Source organism: Saimiri boliviensis, chromosome 2 (genome assembly GCF_048565385.1).
Source record: "Saimiri boliviensis isolate mSaiBol1 chromosome 2, mSaiBol1.pri, whole genome shotgun sequence".
NCBI lineage: Eukaryota > Metazoa > Chordata > Mammalia > Primates > Cebidae > Saimiri > Saimiri boliviensis.
The window spans coordinates 240,938,509-240,953,473 of NC_133450.1; the positions used below are offsets into that span (position 1 = coordinate 240,938,509).

At 52.7% G+C, this 14,965-nt stretch overlaps 1 protein-coding gene across 1 annotated transcript in view; it reads left to right on the forward strand.

Annotated features, from left to right (window-relative positions):
- The first annotated feature begins 6,405 nt into the window (after positions 1–6,405).
- Positions 6,406–14,965, forward strand: part of LOC120363119 (phospholipid phosphatase 2-like) — a 250,173-nt gene continuing 241,613 nt past the window's right edge. Inside the window, 5 exon segments of the mRNA XM_074390584.1 lie at positions 6,406–6,489; positions 7,643–7,770; positions 8,121–8,305; positions 13,304–13,455; positions 14,385–14,662. Coding sequence (XP_074246685.1) covers positions 6,406–6,489; positions 7,643–7,770; positions 8,121–8,305; positions 13,304–13,455; positions 14,385–14,662 — 827 coding nt within the window.

Below are 14,965 nucleotides of genomic sequence, written 5' to 3' on the forward strand. Positions count from 1 at the left end.
TGCCTCACGCTCCTAAGTAGCTGGAAATACAGATGTGTGTCACCACACTCAGCTCATTTATTTATTTATTTATTTATTTATTTATTTATTTATTGGAGAGACAGGGGTTCTGCCATGTTGCCCAGGCTGGTCTAGAATTCCCGGTCTCAAGCAGTCCTCCTGCCAGCCTCCCAGAATGCTGGAATTACAAGCATGAGCCCCTACACCTGGCCAATAGTATGGGTCATCTTTTTTGTTTTTTGTTTTTTGTTTTTTGAGACAGAGTCTTGCTCTATCACCCAGGCTGGAGTGCAGTGGCACAATCTTGGCTCACTGCAACCTCTGTCTCCTGGGTTCAAGCGATTCTCCTGCCTCAACCTCCTTACTAGCTGGGATTACAGGCACCCACCACCGACTCCAGCTAATTTTTGTATTTGTAGTAGAGACGGGATTTCGCCATGTTGGTCGGGCTGGTCTCAAATTCCTGACTTTGTGATCCACCTGCCTCGGCCTCCCAAAGTGCTGGGATTACAGGCGTCAGCCACTGCCCCTGGCTAGTATGGTTTTTTGAAAGACAAAATGGTTTTCAAATCATCAATCAAAAGAACAGTAGCAGCCGGGCGCTGTGGCTCACGCCTGTAATCCCAGCACTTTGGGAGGCCGAGGCGGGTGGATCACAAGGTCGAGAGATCGAGACCATCCTGGTCAACATGGTGAAACCCCGTCTCTACTAAAAATACAAAAAATTAGCTGGGTATGGTGCCGCGTGCCTGTAATCCCAGCTACTCAGGAGGCTGAGGCAGGAGAATTGCCTGAACCCAGGAGGCGGAGGTTGCAGTGAGCCAAGATTGTGCCACTGCACTCCAGCCTGGGTAACAAGAGTGAAACTCCGTCTCAAAAAAAAAAAAAAAAAAGGAAAGAACAGTAGCTAAATGAAATTAAAGTCCATGTTAGTAAGGAAACATCACATGCCAATGCTTCCTGTGAGGCAGATGGCACAACTGATCTTCAAAGGCTCATGTGGAATTGCTATTACCTTGCTAAGTTCTCCAGCCCTATTTCAGATTCAAAGATTTACATTTTTGGAATCAACCAATTAATTGATAAAACATCCTAGTCCACATCCTGATCTATTGTAAATATTTGAAAGCACCTTCATCTAGACATTGGACAATTAGTTGAAAATCCTAGACAGTTAAGCAGATGATGTATAATATTTGTGGACACTGAGATGCAGGGAAGGGCCAGGCATGGTGGCTCAAGCCTGTAGTCCCAGCACCTTGGGAGGCTGAGGCAGGTGGTTTACCTGAGGTCAGGAGTTTGAGACCAGTCCGGCCAACATGGTGAAACTCTGCCTCTACTAAAAATACAAAAATTAGCCAGGAATAGTGGCGCACGTAGTCCCAGCTACTCAGGAGGCTGAGGCAGGAGAATTGCTTGAACACAGGAGGCAGAGGTTGCAGCATTGAGCTGAGATCATGCCACTGGACTCCAGCCTTTGTGACATAGCAAGACTCTATCTTAAAAAAGAAAAAATGGTCTGACATGGTGGCTCACACCTGTAATCCCAGCACTTTGGGAGGATGAGGTGGGTGGGTCACAAGGTCAGGAGTTCAAGACCATCCTGGCCAACATGGTGAAACCCCGTCTCTACTAAAATACAAAAATTAGCTGGTGTGATGGTATGTCTCTGTAGTCCCAGCTACGCACACGTCCAGTGTTAACGTCACCCAAGAATCCAGCGGCTCCCTGTTACCTCCTGCTATGCAGCAAATTCTGGACCCCATGGAGACGGAGACACAAACTGCCACCTTCAGAGACTTCAGTCCCCGAAAAGTCCTCGCACTTCAGAATGTCACATCCTGCCAGGTGTTTTCTTCCCCTTCAAGACTTGCTTCTGGCGGTATTGTTAGCCCGGCTGCCTCTCAGGTGGGAGTGCAGTTGGGAGAGATGCGTGTTCACGTCATGCAACACGAAATCAAACAATAAAACTGCCACACCACCTGTGGAGGTTTGGTTTGCAGACCCCGACTTAGGCACAGATGAGTGAATGCACTCACAACCACTACAGTGATTTTGAATGGGGTGGGGATGTTTGTTCACTGCTTTTAGAGGGCGGTTTTAGCAAACCCAGCCATGACTCCCTGTACCTTCTTACATTTATTTGGTATAGATTGAGTAATAGAGGCTTTAAGTTAACACACTTGTGGATAATCAGCATGGTTGAAAGAGTGGTTTTGAATGATAAAAGCTTTTGGTTTTGAGCCCAGAGAAAACACCCTTCACGTGTCATTCCTCTTTGACCTCCTGCTGAGAGGGCTGTTCAGCACAGGGTTTACAGGAGTCAACAGTTAGAATAGAGACAAAGCGATGTGGGTAAACAGGCCACTGGGAAGCTTGATTGTCCCTATCTTTCACCCTACGACTTTTATGAATTTTACGCTAAAATTTTAGTGTAAAGAACTGGTTGCCTTTAGCCCATTCCATTAAAACCTTTTGGCTTTCCAAAGGTTTGACACTATAAATTTCTAACTTTCCCTAATATTTTCCTCCTATTTTGCCAGCCACCCCGAGTAAATCCCAACGCATGGTGAAAACCACATTTGGAATATTTTAGCTGCTGGCTGTGTGGAAAATCACTTGCATCCCCAGTGTTCAATTATAAAAGGGCAAGTATTTATACTGAAGAGCACAGAATTTTGTGACTATAATAAAAGATAATATGAGACACTCCTGGCAAAATTTGATGCATGAAAATGCTCATACATAGATTGCAGACAAACATCTGTACATGTTAACGGAAGTGCCAGTCACACTTTGGATCTTGTAATCAGGAGGCCGTCATCGCACCCTGTGAATGTGAGAACCTAGTTCCAATTCAGCTACTACTGACAAAGTTTGGGTCATGTGCTTGGTCACAGTCTCCGCTAGCCTCATAATCTTTGTCTTTTATTTTTATTTTTGAGATGGAATCTTGCTCTGTTGACCAGGCTGGAGTGCAGTGGAGCGATCTCGGCTCACTGCAACTTCCGCCTACCAGGTTTTGAAAATTCACGCTTTGAATGAAGAGACCCCCCCCAAGACAGGCTTTGTGTGGGCAGCGTGGCTGTTTATTCACCTGGGTGCAGGTTGGCTATGGCCGAAAAGGGCGTTAGCAAACGGCAGTGGGATGGGAGTTGGTTTTACAGGTTTGGGGCGGGTAGTGGAAAGTCACAGAGTAAATGACCACAAGTTCAGTTACGGTGGCGGTTGGGGTGAGGCAGAAGAGAAGTTAAGATGACAGGATGGAGCCGGGCGCAGTGCCTCAAGCCTGTAATCCCAGCACTTTGGGAGGCCGAGGCGGGTGGATCACGAGGTCAAGAGATCGAGACCATCCTGGTCAACTTGGTGAAACCCCGTCTCTACTAAAAATACAAAAAATTAGCTGGGCATGGTGGCGTGTGCCTGTAATCCCAGCTACTCAGGAGGCTGAGGCAGGAGAATTGCCTGAACCCAGGAGGCGGAGGTTGCGGTGAGCCAAGATCGCGCCATTGCACTCCAGCCTGGGTAAAAAGAGCGAAACTCCGTCTCAAAAAAAAAAAAAAAAAAAAAAAAAAAAAATGACAGGATGGGTGAGAGGCTATAAGAAGAGTTGAGATGGCAGGGTGAGTTGGGTGAGGGGCTTGTCTGGGGAAGCTCCGCTGGGTGCTCAGGGACAATGGCGAACGCGGATGGGGGAGTGGGAGACGATCAGCCCAGGCAGGCAGCACTTAAGGCTTGCACATGGAGACCTGACATACCTGTCTTTATATATAGAGAGAAAGAATTAGAGAAGAGGGAGTGAGCACAGGTTTCTGGGGGTGAGGGTGAAGTTTCTTTTCTTTCTTTCTTTTTTTTTTTTGGACGGAGTTTCGCTCTTGTTACCCAGGCTGGAGTGCAATGGCGCGATCTCGGCTCACTGCAACCTCCGCCTCCTGGGTTCAGGCAATTCTCCTGCCTCAGCCTCCTGAGTAGCTGGGATTACAGGCACGCACCACCATGCCCAGCTAATTTTTTTGTATTTTTAGTAGAGACGGTGTTTCACCATGTTGACCAGGATGGTCTCGATCTCTCGACCTCGTGATCCACCCGCCTTGGCCTCCCAAAGTGCTGGGATTTTGAGGGATTCTAAGAGTATCAGGGTGGCAGCTGCTGCTGCGCTGTCATGAGGGCCTGCCCAGGGCTGTGAGGTTAAGTTGTTTGGATGAAAAGGGTGCAGGCCATGGGCCTGGCTCCTATGTGAGAATCCTGACCACACAGCCCTGGACTTTAGCAGTATAGAATGAAAAAGTGTTGAGACAGGTTGGGGAGAGCTAGGGAGGGAGCTGCTTTTAGAGCTGTTTTTTAAGGAGCAAAAGGAGGAGTGAGGAAAGGATTTAGGATTAATAGGGTTGGATAAGTTTTCTTTAGTGAGTTTATACAATGGCTTAGTTAGAATAGCAAAACCTGGTATTCTGAGGTGAAGTAGCAACCACACCCAGGAAGGAGATAAGCTGTTGTTTGGTGGAGGGGGTTGGGGTTTGGGAAATTTACTGGATGCGGTTAGCAGGGGGAGCGCGTGTATGCTGGTGAAGGATTAGAACAGATGGGAAGAAATTTGGGCTTTGGAAGAGGATACCTGATGCCCCTTTGAGTACAGATGCCGAAGAAGCAGGAGGGTGAATTAAAAGGCCATGTTTCAATAGACAGGTGATAACAGGCTTTACTTTTAAAGGCTGGGGTGGGATGGGGTACGGGGCTGGGCAGGGTAAAGGTGGTTAGGTTCTAAGGGGATGAGGAGGGTGAGTGACTTGTAGCAACGGATGGGAAGGTGGTGTTTTACACCATAGGCTTAAGGTTGGGGGACATAAGGGGAGTATTGAGGGAGGTACGGGTTTGGGGAGCAGGGCAGCAATGAGGCGTGGCTGTAGCCCAGGAACAGTCAAGGAGGCAGACAATTTCCCCAGCATATCCCAGCCTAACAGGGGAACCGGACAGGTGGGGCTGATCAGGAAAGAACGTGGAAGGGAGTGCTGGCCTGATGGACACCAGGCGTGGGGAGTTATGAGAGGCCTGGAGGCCTGGCGGTCAATTCCCACAACAGCAGGGCGGCCAAGGAGCCAGGTCCTTAAAAAGAAGGCAGCGTGGGGTGGGTGCCTCCGTGCTGATTAAGAAGGGGATGGACTTGCCCTCCACGTAAGAGTTACCCTAAGTTTGGCATCTGTGAACGTCCAGGGGGCTTCTGAGATGGTCGGGCAGCGTCAGTCTTTAGCCACCAAGCCGAGGGTTGGAGCTTCAAGAGCTCTGGGAGCAGCGACCTGAGTTGGACAGTCGACTTTCTGTGGGGGCCCCACATAGACGGGGCAGGGCTCAGGAGGAGTCCCGGGCTGCGGGCATTCCTGGGCCCAGTGGCCAGGTTTCCGACACGTGAAGCAAGGTCCGCGGGGTCGGCTGGAGCTGCTGCAGTCTGGGTGCTCTGAAGTCTCTGTGAGCCGGTGGCGTGGCTCGGGTTTGTCTTACGGAGGAGGCAGCGTCTGCAGTTCTGAGATGTGCAGCCGGGCAGATTTCTCCCTGTTATTGAACACCTTGAAGGTAAGGTTGCCTAATTCCCTGGGTGGGGTTTCAGGGCCAGATTTTAATTTTGTACCTTTTTGTAATGTTGGGTTGACTGGGTGATAAAATGCATATTAAGCATTTTTTAGGGGTGAGAGTGGAAGTAAGGGTGACGTTTAATTCACTCCGGGTGAGATTACTGGACTGGGTGAAGTATTGGAGGATCTGATGAAAAGGAGCCTAACCGGTGGTCAATTTGGGAAAGGTCAGATAAAGGGAAGAAACATCACCCTAACTGTGCCTTTGGCTCCAGCCACCTCTGGAAGGGGGATTGTCGGGCAGGGGTGCAGGAGGCAGCCGCAGGACTAACTGTAAGCCAGCCACGTAGGAGGTGGGGAGGTGACAGGAGGGGCATGAGGAGGTGGGTTGTGGGCAGAGGAAGAGGAGGAAGGCTCTGGGGTGGGGTTAGGTCCTGGATGAGGGCCTGGTTCACAGGCGGGACGGAGAAAGGTCGGAAGGTTGATGGACAGGGAGGAGTCTGGCTAACCCGCAGAGGAAGGGGAGGCAGATGGAAGCGAAGAGAAGGAGTAGAGATTAGGGAGGGATTGGTGTGTAAAAAAAAATGCCTGGATGTAGGGAATTTCTGACCATTTGCCCATGTTGTGACAAAAATTGTCTTAATTTCATAAAATAGAGGTGAAAGATGCCAATTTTTGGCCAATTGGAACCATTGTTTAACTTGTATTGCGACCATGCAGTGGCCCAGTAAAGAGAACGCAGTGTTTACAGAGACGTTTGGGTTTTAGGTTAAGGGACAGTTGGAGAGGTTTGAGGTTCTTTAAACACAGGCCAGCGGGGAGGAGGGAGGGATAGAGGATGGACGATTGCCCAGGGTTCTGGAAAGACAGCGGAGACAAGGAGAACAGGCACGCATCCCAGCCGCTCAACAGGCGTCCCTCGGTGAGCCTGGGTTGAACCTCGTCGTTGGTGAGCAGTCAAAAAAAAGCGTCTTGAATGTTGACCTGCCACCAATATCGGCCCTGAGCCTGGTGGGCGAGTGACTAGGGTGAACGTCTGAACGATAGCCCAACCCCTGGGAACCTGGGTCCCAGGATCCGTGACCTACATAGGGTTTTTCAGGTCCCGAATCTCATGGAAGAACCTGGCTTACCTGATTTTCCTTGTGTTTGTGGTGGAAAAATGATGAAACTGGAAGGGGGAGGAAGTGGAAAGGAAAAGATAAAAGAATGGGAAAGCAAAAAAGAGAGACTGCTTACCAAAACAGGGGCTGGTCTGATGACCCGGGTCGGTAGGTCGATCTCTTCATGGAGGGAGCACAAGAGCAGGGACGGGGGTTTGGTCTCCTGTAGGAGTTCCCCCATCCTGGGTTTTGGTACCAAAATGTTGAAAATTCGCGCTTTGAATGAAGAGACCCCCCAAACAGACTTTGGTTGGGCAACGTGGCTGTTTATTCACCTGGGTGCAGGTCGGCTAAGGCCGAAAAGGGCGTTAGCAAAGGGTAGTGGGATAGGAGTTGGTTTTACAGGTTTGGGGCGGGCAGTGGAAAGTCGCAGAGTAAGATCAGTTACACTGGTGGGTAGGGGCAAGGAGTGTACATGACCCCAAGTTCAGTTACAGTGGCGGCTGGGGTGAAGCAGAAGAGCAGTTAAGATGACAGGATGGGTGAGGGGTATTCACATTCAGAAGAAGAGTTGAGATGGCAGGGTTGGGTGAGGGGCTTGTCCGGGGAAGCTCTGCTGGGTGCTCAGGGACAATGGTGAACGTGGGGAGTCGGGGTGGGGGTTGGTGGGTGGGAGACAATCAGGAGGCAAGCAGGACTTCAGACTTTCAGGTTCCAGGTTTGCATATGGAGACCTGACACCGGGTTCAAGCAATTTCCTGCCTCAGTCTCCCGAATAGCTGGGATTATAGGTGCCCGCCACCACGCCCAGCTAATTTTTGTGTTTTCAGTTGAGACGAGGTTTCTCCATCTTGGCCAGGCTGGTCTTGAGCACCTGACCTCATGATCTACTGCTTCGGTCTCCCAGAGTGCTGGGATTACAGGTGTGAGCCACCGTGCCTGACCACCTCATAGTCTTTGTCTGAAATACAGGGGCAGAAGTATTCTTCCCAGGGCGGTCCAGGGTCCAGTGAGACGAGTTATCTGGTCTTTCAGCAGAGTGACTTGGACAAGGGAGAGGCTCCACAGCTGTCCTCTTTCCACAGTTGCTCAGAGCGATTGTGAGTGAGACTGGAAAGTAGCCCAGGTGGGAGAGTGGCCGTGTGCAGGGAGGAGGTGACCTGGTGAGAGACCCAAGCATCTAAGATCACTGCCCCCTCGACTTCCAAACTGCATTTCAATAGAAGTAAAGGCTGCCGACCGGGCGCCACCTTAAAGATCGCAGGCTTGGCGTGGGGGAATCTTTCCGGAGGCATTGTTTTAACTTACACGAGTTCAAGCCCCCACCCCACACCTACTCCATGGACCAAGACTCTTTCCCATGTAATTTCCAGAACTGTAACCCCAAGACCCTTTCACATGTCATATCTGGAGTTGTCAGCCTCTGTAAAGCCGGGCTTCTGATTGTTAGACGAGCTTGGCCACCAGGCAGTTACGCCGCCTTGCTCCAGCGCGCCCTCTGCTGGCGGCCGGGGCACTGCAGGGCCCTCGCTCTCACAGCGCTGGCCGAGGCCGCGCGCCCTCTGGTGGCCGTCCCGCTGCACCACTTGAAGTCGGAGCGCGGAGTGTTCGGCGCCCTCCTTCTGGAAATGCAAAGTGAGATGGAGCCCACTAGCCCGTGTGTTTCCAAAAAGGAAGAAGGGCCAATTAACTGGAAACCATAGGAATGAGATAAACATGGATGCACGTTTTACAACTGATGGAAAAATTCACTCAACATAGTCTTTGCACTTAAAATGCAAAACCGTCAGAGGCATCTTAACCACAGTGACTTTATTTTAAATAAAAGCTTTAGAAAAAGCTAAATCTGGGCAGGGTGCAGGGCTCACGAATGTCATCCCAGCACTCTGGAAGGCCAAGGCGGGAGGATCACTTGAGATCAGGAGTTCAAGACCAGTCTGGGAAAATAGCGAGATCCCCATGTCTACAAAAAATTTAAAAATTAGCTGGTGTGGTGGCTCGTTCCTGTGGTCCCAGCTACCCAGGACGCTGAGGTTGGAAAATCACTTGAGCCTAGGAGTTTGAGGCTGCAGTGAGCCAGCCATGATTGCACCACTGCACTCAATCATGGGAGACAGAGTCAGACCCTCTCTCTCTCTCTCTCTCTCTCTCTCTCTCACGTTAAATTTGTTGGATTATATATTTAGGGATTGAACACCTTTGGTTATAAAATATTTATGGTTGCAGGAACAAGTTAATAACTAAATAAAGACCCAAAACTTATAAATATATACCAATACTTTAAGCAAAAAACATTTTTTTTTTTTAAGACGGAGTTTCGCTCTTGTTACCCAGGCTGGAGTGCAATGGCGCGATCTCGGCTCACCGCAGCCTCCGCCTCCTGGGTTCAAGCGATTCTGCTGCCTCAGCCTCCTGAGTAGCTGGAATTACAGGCACCCACCACCAGGCCCAGCTAATTTTTGTATTTTTAGTAGAGATGGGGTTTCACCATATTGGCCAGGCTGGTCTTGAACTGACCTAGTGATCCACCCACCTCAGCCTCCCAAAGTGCTGGGATTCCAGGCTTGAGCCACCACGCCTGGTACCTAATTCCTATTTACTGGTCATGGATGGGAGCTATGGAACCTTTCCCCAGAATACATGCTGGCCCCATCAGAACTTCAGGGTTCAGTCTCCTAAGAGATGTTCCTCTGTTTGTGCTACACACCCAAATAATCCATCTCAGTCCACTGTCAGACAACTTCCAGGAATAACAGTGGCTGTAGTCTAGCTGAAGAAACACTGAAGTAGGAGTCAGCAGACCCCAGGACTCTTTTGACTGAGCCGCTAACAACTTAATGTGGCCTTGGGAAAAAAAAAAAGTTGGAGCAACCATGCCTGTAATACCAGCATCTTGGGAGGTCGATGTGGGAGGATTGCTTGAGCCCAGGAGTTTGAGAGCAGCCTGGGCAACATAGCAAGACCCCATCTCTACAAAAAATTTCAAAAATTTTTCCAGGTGTGGCAGTGTCCCCTGTAGTTCCAGCTACTCAGGAGGCTAAAGTGGGAGGGTCACTTGAGTCCCGGAGGTCAAGACTGCAGTGAGCCAAGGTCATGCCACTGCACTCAAGCTTGGGCTTCAAAGTGAGACACTGTCTCAGAAAAAAAAAAGCTGGAGCTTTTGTTTCGCATTTGTAAAAGGTAAATGATATTATCTCCTTTATGGAGTTACTGTGAGGATGGAAATGCAATTATTTCTTTTCCCTCTCCTTTTAGAAATACAATGAGATACGCATAGTGGCTAGGTGAGGTGGCTCATGCCTGTAATCCCAGCACTTTGGGAGGCTGAGGCGGGTGGACCGCCTGAGGTCAGGAGTTCAAGACCAGCCTGACCAACGTGCAGAAACCCCACCTCTACTAAAAATACAAAATTAGACAAGCATGGTGGCATGTCCCTACAATCTCAGCTACTTGGGAGGCTGAGGCAGAAGAATTGCTTCAACCTGGGAAGCAGAGGTTGCAGTGAGCTGAGATTGCACTCCAGCATGGACAATGAGAAGGAAACTCTGTCTCAAAAGTAATAATAATAAATAGATAGGCATAGGCCCAGCGCGTCGGTGGGATTCGAACCCCTGCACCGCGGGCGGGGGAGTCATTTGGAGAGAAAAGCTGAGTCCCAGGCTTCGGGACCTCGGGAGACCCAAACCTGTCCTGTGGGTTATTGGGCCAGGTGGGGGAAGCAGCGCCCCGAGGCCTCCGGCCAGGGTCCCGGAAACAAAGGCTGAATGTTTGCTCTGTGGCTGAAGGGACAATGGCCCCCCGCAGTTCTGTGACTGTGGGGGCGGGGGTGCGCTCCTCCCCAGCGCGTTTCCTGGGTCTCTGGCCAAGCCCTCTGAACTCCGAAGTAGACCCTCGTTAGGGGGTGCCAGGGGACAGCACGAAGTCCCCGTGGGGTGTCTGCCAGCCCTGGGCGCCATGTCCTGTGGGGTGTCTGCCAGCCCTGGGCGCCATGTCCTGTGGGGTGTCTGCCAGCCCTGGGCGCCATGTCCTGTGGGGTGTCTGCCAGCCCTGGGCGCCATGTCCTGTGGGGTGTCTGCCAGCCCTGGGCGCCATGTCCTGTGGGGTGTCTGCCAGCCCTGGGCGCCATGTCCTGTGGGGTGTCTGCCAGCCCTGGGTGCCATGTCCTGAGCAGCTGTGCTGTCAGTTACTTAAACATGTGTATGGCACTTTCTGGCAGCCAGGCGCTCAGCAGCATTCGGATAACCGAAACGGTTCCGTAAACGGCCTGTGAGGGAGGGGCAGCCGCGCGGAGTCGCCTGCTGGAGGCTGCACAGCCGGGAGGTGCCGCCGGGGTGGGGTCGGGTGTGGCTGCTGCGTGCCAGGTGTGGCGGCCAGGCCGAGGGCACCTCCATCTGGAAGCTGCGGCCCGTCACGGTGCAGTCCACAGGTTCCAGACGGGGCTGGGGGGCAGCGTGAGGGTGGGAAGGCTCCCGGGGGTCAAAGGAAGAGAAGGTGCCTGTTCCGGGGACCCCAGGGTGAGCTTTCCAGGCAGAGGGAAGCCCGGACCGGTTGTCATGGGGGTGTCTGAGTCTCTAGCTGGAGTTACTGGGGCAGGGAGGTCGGAAACGGAGGCTAACCGGTGTGAGCCTCCGCCTACTGAGAGCCCCTGGGAGGGGCTGGTGTCCGCTGTCAGCGGCCTGTGACCCTGACCTTCCACCGCGGGGCAATTGCAGGAGCCTCCTCCCTGGTCTCTGCCGTCACTCACAGCGGCGCCAGCCGCCCCTGCGCCCCAGCAGAAGCCGGGCTCTTACAGCGCATCCCGCTCTGCCCCAGCACTCGCCTCTCCGGGCACCGTCTCGGCTCTGGGCCCCTGCGCTGCCCGTTCTGTTCTGCATTCCCTCCGCCTTTTCTGCCCTGTGAGGCAGACCTCTGCTGTCTTCACTTCTTCACTGCTTTATTTCCCCAGACTCAGCCAGCATCGAAGGCGTGCCGTGTGCTAGGATCCTTGCAGCTGGCATGCAGGGAGGAGTGTGAGGCTCCCTGTCCCTCCTCAGACTCTCAGAATTCGGAAGAGCCACGCTTTTTTGTCCTTGCCCTGCTGGGCCAAAGACGCCTTGCCTTCGTTATTCTCTGGGGTAGACACCCTGTGCTTTTGCTGTGCACCTGCCGCGTGGAACAGGGAGCTGCCCCGGGCCCTGCCCTCTGTAGCTGACTCCGGCTTCCCTGGCCACCCTCAGCTCAGCAGGGCCCCGGGAGCCCCAGTGCTGTGTGACACCTTCCGCAAGTGTGGGATTGAGAAGAATGTGCTTTTCGTCCCTGAGTTACCGTGTGGCTGGCATGTGCCCTGGCACGAGGGTCAGTGGCGGGCAGGGGCGAGCATGAAGGCACCTCCGCTGTGCCCCTGCTTTTGCCTTTTCCTGACTTCTCTGGCCAGCTCTTAGGTTGAAATAAGTCCTGCCTGTTTTAACAGATGTTTATTAAACATCTGCCCTGGCCAGGCTCTGAGCAGCCTCCAGGGTCTCTGTCCTGAATACAATAGGCCCCTCCTGGTGCTGGCGGGTGGAGGCGGGGAGATTAAGTCCAGCGTCCCACAGGTGACTGCGTAATTCCACATGGGGCAATAGGGAGAAAGAGCAGACCTTCCCTTTTATTTTTATTTATTTATTTATTTATTTTCTTTTAATAAATTGGACAGAGTCTCGCCCTGTTGCCAGGCTGGAGTGTAGTGGCACGATCCCGGCTCACTGCAACTTCCATTTTCCAGTTTCAAGCAATTTTTCTGCCTCAGCCTCCCAAGTAGCTGGATTACAGGCACACGCCACCACGCATGGCTAAACAGACCTTTCCTTTTGTGAGAGGGATGCTGGTGGGACAGCCGGGAGGGGAGATGAAACTGAGCGGAAGTGGGAGTCACTTTGGTGCCTGGCATGTTGTCTCACACCTGTAATCTCGGCACTTTGGGAGGCTGAGGCTGGGGGGTCGCTCTAGCCTGGGAGTTTGTGACCGGCCTGGTCAGCATCAGACCCCTGTCTCTACTTTTAAAAATAAAAATAAGATATTTTGGGCAGAGAGAAGTCCCTGTGCAAAGGCCCAGAGGTGAGTGTTTGCCTGGTGTTTTCTTTTTCTTTTTTTTTTTTTTGAGACGGAGTTTTGCTCTTGATACCCAGGCTGGAGTGCAATGGCAGGGTCTCCGCTCACTGTAACCTCCGCCTCCTGAGTTCAGGCAATTCTCCTGCCTCAGCCTGCTGAGTAGCTGGGATTACAGGCACGCACCACCATATCCAGCTGATTTTTTTTGTGTTTTTAGTAGAGATGGGGTTTCACCATGTTGACCAGGATGGTCTCGATCTCTCGACCTCGTGATCCACCCGCCTCGGCCTCCCAAAGTGCTGGGATTACAGGCTTGAGCCACCACGCCCGGCCTTGCCCGGTTTTTTCAAGGAGCAGAGGGAGGGTGTGAGGGGGAGAGGGCCTGGGGAGTTCGTGCTCATCTGAGGGTGATGGGAAAGGAGTGTCGCTTGGGCCTCCCACGTGCTGTGAGAAAAGCTCTTCCTTGTTGGTGGGAGCAGGCCTCGAGGCCAAGGTGGGTGTGGGGGCCCCATGGCCCAGCTGGTTTGAGAACCTCACAGCTCCCAGGCCCTTCTCCCCCTCCAGCCTCCCTGTCCTTCGCTGTCCTGTCGCTGGTGAACACCCTGTATAACCGAGGATTTTACTGTGGGGATGACTCCATCCGGTGCCCCTACCGTCCAGACACCATCACCCTTGGGCTCATGGCCGGGGTCACCATCACAGCCACCGTCTTCCTTGTAAGGCAGGAGGGGTTCAGAGGGACAGGGAGGGGGGCAGGATGGGGCAGCCTAACCCTGGGTTCCTGATGGGGGTGGCCTGGAGGTCTGTGGGGGGCTGGGGGACACAGCCTTGCCCCGAGTGGTACTTGTGGGTAATAGGAACCCCCATTTGGCCGGGTGCAGTGGCTCAAGCCTGTAATCCCAGCACTTTGGGAGGCCGAGGCGGGTGGATCACGAGGTCGAGAGATCGAGACCATCCTGGTCAACATGGTGAAACCCCGTCTCTACTAAAAACACAAAAAATTAGCTGGGCATGTTGGTGCGTGCCTGTAATCCCAGCTACTCAGGAGGCTGAGGCAGGAGAATTGCCTCAACCCAGGAGGCAGAGGTTGCGGTGAGCCGAGATTGTGCCATTGCACTCCAGTCTGGGTAACAAGATCGAAACTCCGTCTCAAAAAATATAAATAAATAAAACAGAACAACAACAAAAAAAAAAACAACACAAAAAACAACAACAACAACAACAACAAAATAGGAACCCCCTTTTGTGTTTTGAGATGGAGCTTTGCTCTTGTTGCCCAGGCTGGAGTGCAATGGCAGGATCTCCGCTCACTGTAACCTCCGCCTCCTGGGTTCAAGTGATTCTCTTGCCTCAGTCTCCCCAGTAGCTGGGATTACAGGCATGTTAATTTTTGTATTTTTAGTAGAGACAGGTTTCACCATGTTGGTCAGGCTGGTCTTGAATGCCCGACCTCAGGTGATCCTCCTGCCTCAGCCTCCCACAGTGCTGGGCTGGCAGGCGTGAGCCACGGAGCCCAGCTAGGGCACCTTTAGAGTCCCCAGCTCTGCAGCAGCCTTGGGGGGGCCCATGGGGAGGACTGAGGCCCACTAAGGGCCCATGGGCTGACCAGGACCCCCTCTGGTCACCGCGGCTGCCCCACACGCAGGTCTCGGTGGGAGAAGCCTACCTGGTGCCCACAGACCAGCTCTATTCCTGCTCTGACTTCAATAATTACGTGGCTGCAGTGTACAAGGTGCTGGGGACCTTCCTCTTCGGGGCGGCTGTGAGCCAGTCTCTGACGGACCTGGCCAAGTACACGATCGGCCACCTGCACCCCAACTTCCTGGCCATCTGTGACCCCAAGTGGAGCTGGGTCAACTGCTCGGTCTACGTGCAGCTGGAGAGCGTGTGCAGGGGAAAAGCTGCTGGCGTCACCGAGGCCAGGTGGGTGTGGATGAGCAGCCTTCACTCTGGGGGCAGTGGGAGCTGAAGAAGCCGCAGAAGCTAGATGATTAGGAGCCAGCAGGCAGGGGGCCAGGCAGGAGCGGGGCCTCTGGGCTCCAGGTGCCCCACAGACAGCAGGAGGCCGCGGGGAGCGTGCTGTCTCCCTTGAGTCTCAGCCCTGCCCTCTTCTGCGCTCTTTTTTTTTTTTTTAAAGATGGGTTTTCACCATGGTGGCCAGGCTGGTCTTGAATTCCTGACCGCAGGTGATCCACCCACCTTGGCCTCCCAAAGTGCTAGGATTAC